This window comes from Cucumis sativus, chromosome 1 (assembly GCF_000004075.3).
Source record: "Cucumis sativus cultivar 9930 chromosome 1, Cucumber_9930_V3, whole genome shotgun sequence".
NCBI classification, from domain to species: domain Eukaryota; kingdom Viridiplantae; phylum Streptophyta; class Magnoliopsida; order Cucurbitales; family Cucurbitaceae; genus Cucumis; species Cucumis sativus.
Genome location: NC_026655.2, coordinates 13,347,336 through 13,354,823, shown reverse-complemented (window position 1 = coordinate 13,354,823; position 7,488 = coordinate 13,347,336). Strand labels below are relative to the sequence as shown.

The window sequence follows — 7,488 nt, the reverse complement described above, 5'->3', positions numbered from 1 at the left end:
TATGTGAAATTTATAATTTAATCCTTACAATAATCTTAATTCTTAGAAAAAATATCATTTATACATAACAAATTTAAACTTTAAATATTAATTTAAACTCTAAATTTTTACATATGTTTCAAATTAAACTCTGTTGCAGTAGTTTGACGAAAGTTGATATATATAAATTACAATGTTTAAATTATTATAATTACTAATTTAGAATTTAAATCGGTAAAACCCTACACGTTCATAATTTGAATTGATACAATTATTTTATAGTTAAAATTGATACAATATAAAAAAACTACCCATGTAAATTGATATTTGCCCGTAACTTTACAGGGATGTGATAAAATTTTAGTAAATAATTTTAAATCATAAATATTATTTATGAAAACCATATCAGTTTATCATTTAACCAAAATAATTCTATATTTTACTATATGAGAAGATTTCTTATTGATTATTAAAATAGTAATAGTAATAACTTTCATGCAAAATTCTATATAGAATATGCTAAATTCTTTAAATTTGTGAGTTGGATTTAATGAAATACACCGAAATTAGAATTTTACATTTAAAGTATAAATGACAAACATAGAACAAGACTTGCATTACACTAACCAACATGATATTCCCATCTTAACTAAAATTGATATGATTTAATATATTGTTATATCTATTGATTAATGAATAAAAATAAATAATTGTCTAAGAAAAGCGTATAGAGCAATGTTTGTAGGTTAGAAATTGATATTGGAATGTAAATAATTAAATAGAGACTCGATATAAATAGCAAAAAAATTTATGATAATAGAGTCCATGTTACTTACATTTTCAAAATTGAAAAAATAACAAATTTAAAGGTAGTTTATTGTCGGATTACCATCATATTTGTCAAATTTATAATATAAAAAATGTATTATGAGTTTTTTTTTTTTTTTTTTTTTTATCTAATATCATTTTTCTAATTAAATTTTAATGCTACCAACAACTATTAATTATAATAGTAATAACAAAAAGCTTTGTATTAGATGAGATAAAGTTAAATAGTAATTATGAATGTATTAGTTAAGATTGATTGTCTATATAACATATTGGTGTTTTGTAATCAATTAAAAAATTAGCATTATTAATTGATATTAATTATACTGAATAAATAATGGGGAATTTACATAAATCAAAGAAAATAAAAAATATTTATAAAAAAAATGGACACTTTGAGTTTAGATTAAAATTTTGGTAAATAATTTGTGAATTCTTGTATTTTAGAAAACATTCATAAATAAAATTAATCTAAATAATTAATTATGCTTTAGTTTTAGTTATTCTTGTGTATGAAAAATTCATATGTGAATATCAATATTTTAGACTTAAAAAATGTGCGAAATACTATTTTTAAAAAAGTTTATGTTTGTACTGATGAATAGAGATACTTTAAAAATGTGAAATAGAAAATAAACATTTTGAATCACAGTTACCAAATTGACACATTTTTCAACCTTAAAAGATCGATTTTTTTTATATTCTAAATAAATAACACTCAACCTTTCGTGTATAGATAACTCATTGACACAACTTTTATTTATTGGCTATCAAAGTTGGTCGTAGAAAAGTGGTTGTTAGAGTTGGCAGTTAGAGGTTGCTTGTTGTCTTTAAGAAGGTTGCTAAAAGTTTCGACAAAGTAGGTTGTCGATATTAGATGTTAGAAGTAAGTAGTAGCATACCACAATCAAAGTGAAAATGAGATAAACAAGATATTTATTTTATAATTCTATATAATATAAAGAAAACATTACCAATTTAATTACTTCAAAATTAATTTTATAAAAGGAACATTTTTAGAAATAGCAAAATAACTTAAAATATTTACCAACTATGGTAACGTTTTGGATTCTACCAATAATAAAAACGGATAGATTCCTACATTGTCTATCGATGTCACTGATAGAAACATATCAATGTTTTTTATTGATATAATCTGAAATTTTAGTATATGTTATAAATATTTTATTTGCTATTTTTGACAATTCGATAAAAACGGACCATCTCAAACCAATTTAGTAAATATACTCGTTTTCTCAAAACTTATTTTCTACAAAGATAAAATACATAAGAGTTAAACAAAACAGTTTCAATGTCCTATTAAGGTAGAGGGTAGACCTAAACTCCAGCTAAAAAAAAAAAGGAAGAAAATAAATAACTTTTATTTAATTCTATTTATTATTTTTAAAAAATGACCAAAAACAGAAATGTGTTACATAATGTTCATACTAATAACCTTAGAAAGAGTGATCAGATACACCATTTTTTGTATTTATTAAGATTAACACAAATAAATAAAAATATGAGAATTGAGAAAAGAAGTAGTAACCTTGATTTTGGTGTATTTTGTAATTAATTTTAAATATTTCGATATTTTAAAAAAGGTTTAAAATATTATATATATAAAAAATGAATTTGAGATATGATAAAATTTGAAATTTCTTTTTTGATGTGAGGCACGAGGGTGAGTGTTTTTGTGAAAGAACCTATACGATAGTGGAACGGTGGGAAAAACACACACCATGTAAATGAAGAAATAGCGTCTTCAAATTCCAAAATTAGTTACTCACTACGAACTCTTCCGTCTCTCTCTCTCTCTCGAGAAATTCGGAGTCTCTCGATTCAGTTTCTTGCAAAAATGGAGAGTTTGCAGATACAAGCAGTGATTGATTTGCCTTTCATCGGTTAACGAATAAGAGCCATCAAAGCACAATTGGCTCATTCAATTCCCTTCTTCATGAGCAAAGAAGAGTTTCGTTCCGTTTTTTCCCCCAAGAAATAACGTAACCAGAGCTCTTCAATTTCCCTTTAAAGCCTGCTTTCTCATGGCAGCTCGACCTCAAATTCCCCATTTATATATTCCTCTCTTTTCTCTGCATTTTCACCTTCGCAGCTCTGTATTCATCTCCCCCTTTTTCTGTCTCAATCGGGGGAGAGATACAGTGTTTAACCAAAATGAAAAACCGCGGCCTTAGAAAGGTTTCTGCTAAATGGGTTCCTTTCTTTTGCCTCGCTTTCTTCCTCTTTGGGATGCTTCTCACTTCCAGTGGCAGGTGGTTGTTTCTCCCTCTGATTCTTGGATTTCTCTTTGTAATTGATTTCTATGTTGGGAGTTTTTTTTTTTCTAAAAAAAAAAATCTTATTAGGAGATTATGGAATTGGGTTAATGATGTTGCAGGATTTGGACACCAAAGCAATCGGATTCACGCCTTGTTTCCCGGCTACAAAATGAACAGCAACAACTCCGGAGTGTTTCTGAAGGCATCACTACGAATCAGGTGAAAGTCTAAAATACTCAGTTTCGTTGTTTCACATTTAAGAAGTTGGGTTTTGTTGTGAACATATTTGGGGTTTGGATCGTTTTTAGAAATCTGTGGAGGACAAGAGAGTGTTGGCGGAGTTTCACAAAACACAGGCAGCAATTCAGTAAGTGTCTTGATTTGGTTCTTTGTATTTTGATCAATTTGATTTCGTCTTTTAAATTGATAATCTGGATTGGAATTTCTGCGTTTTATGGGGGGCGTTATAGATCTCTAGGCAGGCAAGTTTCTACACTGAAGTCGGAAATGGCTGCAGCTCGGAAGGTTACACCTCCTGTCATCGATCTGCCATCAGATAGAAATCATTTCCCAAGGAAGAAGATTTTTATAGTGATTGGAATCAATACTGCCTTTAGCAGTAGAAAGCGGCGTGATACTGTGAGGGAGACATGGATGCCTCAAGGTATTTGGCACTTTCTACCAACTTGTATCTAAAAAAAATGATCGTCCACAGGCAGATTGATTAATTTGATATAAAACAACTTTCTACTTGAAAAGTTATTTATCTTCCGTTCAAATGCAATTACACTGTAGACAATGGAGAATAAGACTATTGGATACCATGTTACCATAGAAAGCTAGTAGATTATGGTATATTCAATTCTGTATACATATATAGACATAACTATGTCTTTTGCTTTGGGGCTTGTAAACACATTTTGGACTCAGGTGTGAATCAGAAAAGGAAGGAGAGCAACCCCTTAGTTTGGCTTAAAGTAATATATCTGCCCTTAAATTTTCAAAATGAGAAACTTAGCTCGTAAAACTTTGTCAAAATTCCGAGCTCACCGCTGCTTGGAATAGCGAGATAGGACTTAATACCATGGATGTGTATATTTTTTAGAAAATTCTTACATGTGAACAAGGATAGGGAACTTTCATTTCATTAGGATCACTCTCAAGGATTATGGTACAGTGCATTAATCTTTGGTTGTATTGATAGCTAAAAAAATGTCATTTCCTGTTTGGACAGGGGAAAGACTCTTGCAATTGGAGAGCGAGAAGGGAATTATCATTAGATTCATGATTGGCCATAGGTACCAATAACATTATTCCAGATTGCATTATTTGTTTTCCTTCTGCTGTGGAATTGATAGAAGTTAACGTCCGTACTATTAAACAGTGCAAAGTCCAACAGTATCTTGGACCGTGCCATTGACTCAGAAGATGCTCAACACAAGGATTTTCTAAGGCTGGTAAGTAAGAAAGCACATAACACATGATATATGGATGATTAGAATTCTACACGTTGAGATGGAAATGGAATTTGGTCTGAGCCGTTTGTTACTTCACAGGAGCACATTGAAGGGTACCATGTCTTGTCTGCAAAAACAAAGATTTTCTTCACCACGGCTTATGCTAAATGGGATGCTGACTTCTATATTAAGGTTGATGATGATGTCCATGTCAATTTAGGTATGCATTGGAATCTCTCGCAGTTTTATGGTAGTAATAGTGTGAGTAGTGGTCTGGTGTTAATTTGCTTGTTTTTCTTTGAGATTATCATCAAAATCTTAGAGCGCAATAGATAACCATTATGTTCTTTTGAAGAAAAAAAGAATGCACATTTTATTGTAATTTCTCTCTTTGGAATTTAAACAAAAATGTATGTTGTCTTCGTAGGTGCTTTAGCTACAACTCTTGCGACTCATCGTACTAAGCCGAGAGTGTACATGGGATGTATGAAATCTGGACCTGTTCTCGCTGACAGGTAATTCTTGAAGGCTTGATTGGCAATAGTTTGTACATTATCTGTTTTCCCGTATGCTGATCACAAGCATCTGATGGAACTGTGGAAGGGAACATGAATTTTCTTGTTCCTTTCTTGTAAACTGGAAATAGTTTAAGGTCTGCAGACAGACTACAAAATCTTACCACCTTCGTACTCCTTCAATTGCTTCATTGCATTTACCCTTCATTTTCCCTCCATTGATTTACTTGTAATGGTTTGTTGAGACGACTTTTCAGAGCTTAGTGAATGAACTGTACATATCAATGAACCTACTCATTTGTCTATTAATTAGCCACCCCTTGGCTAAAAGAACGCAGTTTTCTTTTTCTTTGTATCGGTGAACCTTACCTCAAATGGTCTTATCACCATGTAATGTATGCTTGATAAAAGAAATAACTCTGTTGTGACAGGAATGAGAAATACCATGAACCAGAATATTGGAAGTTCGGAGAGGATGGGAACAAGTATTTCAGACATGCAACTGGACAGATTTATGCAATCTCAAATGATTTAGCTTCTTATATCTCAACCAACCGGTGAGGATAATTGTTTATTTAAATATCACGGTCAATTAACAGATACGCTGCCTAATGAGCTCTATCTAAACAATTTTATGTTGCTTCACCTTCTATTTACAAGGTTGTTTAAAGTTGTAAAACTATGTGACTGCAGGCAAATATTGCACAAGTATGCAAATGAGGATGTTTCACTTGGTGCATGGTTCATTGGTCTCGAGGTTGAGCATATTGATGACCACAGCATGTGCTGCCCCACGGAACTAGGTATGCCCCTTTCCTCCATTGAAAACATTCACAACAATATCTATCCATCTAACCATAAAAAACATAACTCTTGTTAAGACATACATCATCAACCAACTAAGAAGTTGGAAGTTTGAATTTCATGTCACTCCACACACATCGAAATTAAAATAGAAAATGCAGAGTTTTTGAATGATGGTGTTATGTTATATGTTTTGTGTGAACGGTGAATGCAGATTGTGAGTTGAAAGCACAAGCAGGGAATGCTTGCATTGCTTCATTTGATTGGAAGTGCAGTGGGATTTGCGAGTCAGTGGAGAGAATGAAAGAAATTCATGAGAAGTGCGGGGAAAAGAATGACACTCTGTGGGCTGCGTCCTTCTGACTTTCTAAGAGTTTTGCCATATAGATACAATATACAGAGAGACAAAGAGAGAAGCTGTTCTGTTCATTTGGAAGGAGGTAGCTAACAAAGGGGCTGCTTCTTTTTCAGCTGTTGTGGAAGCAATGTGCGAGAGATGAATGAAAATGATTAGTGATTATTTTTTTCTTTTTATTTACACTTAATTGCCAATCCATAGCCTAATAACAATAGGTTATGTTTCTAAATTCATCTATCAGCATTTCTCTGTACTTAAAATAATAGTTCTTTGACAGTGGGTGAACTTTTTGTTCTCTATAGCTTAAAATTTATGATTTAGAGTTCCAGTTTTACATTGACTATATATATATATTCGTCGGAAGTAATTAGATCTAGAAAAAAAATTCTACATACTTTCATATCATCCATTGTGTAATCTTGACCATGGTTAAGAACAAAATTTTCAAATTTGATGAAAGATAAGATCTAATTCTATCTGGTGAAAGTAAGAAAAAACATCTCGTTCTAATGTTGGGAGGAAAAAGTAAATTTTAGGTATAGTTGTAAATAAGCAATTAGATTTAAAATAAGTAAGTAAATTGCAATATTTAAAGAAATTTGCAAATACAATAAAATATGTTAAAGACTATCAATAAGAAGATCATGTTCCAAATATTAACCATGCAAATATTGGTTAATCATTAATATATTTTGCTATATTTATAATTTTTTAAAAATGTTATTATGTACTTAATTATTATTTCTAAAATTGCCATTAATTATAATTATCCTAAACTTTATGTCATTCTTCCTATAAATACATCATTTGTCCCGGAAGGGATATGAAACTATAACTTTTTTGACTTCTTCGTTTGATAATATTCCTCAATTTATTTGTTTTCTAGGCAATCACTAAACCAAATTACAATTTTTTTTTTCAATGAGACAGTGAATGTTAGGTAAGATTTTTTAGCTATATTTTGCCATCAATGTTATTTGAGTGCCCAGATTTCTCTAGCCATATTTTGCCATCAATGTGAAATGAATGCTAAGATTTCTTTAGCCTTGACATCAATCAATGAGCAATGAGTGCTAACTTGCTTCAAAATTAAGAAAATTAGTGAGAAAACGGTGAAAAATAAGGATGAACCTAACAGTACAAATAAGTAAATAAAAAAGAAATACCCTTCATTGTTAACCCAATTCGATGACACAACATTTACGCTTAGGGATCCTTGTGTTAGAAAGAGACATGCACAGTGAAAAAAAAGGATAAAAAATTATCTT

At 30.9% G+C, this 7,488-nt stretch overlaps 1 protein-coding gene across 1 annotated transcript; it reads left to right on the top strand.

Annotated features, from left to right (window-relative positions):
* The first annotated feature begins 2,522 nt into the window (after positions 1-2,522).
* Positions 2,523-6,565, top strand: LOC101211857 (beta-1,3-galactosyltransferase 7). Its single transcript, XM_004150651.3, has 11 exons — positions 2,523-3,080; positions 3,206-3,305; positions 3,395-3,453; positions 3,557-3,750; positions 4,321-4,384; positions 4,471-4,543; positions 4,643-4,763; positions 4,971-5,058; positions 5,490-5,615; positions 5,752-5,861; positions 6,077-6,565. The coding sequence occupies exons 1-11, from the start codon at positions 2,983-2,985 to the stop codon at positions 6,223-6,225; spliced, it is 1,182 nt and encodes a 393-aa protein (XP_004150699.1). The 5' UTR covers positions 2,523-2,982; the 3' UTR covers positions 6,226-6,565.
* Positions 6,566-7,488: the final 923 nt, after the last annotated feature.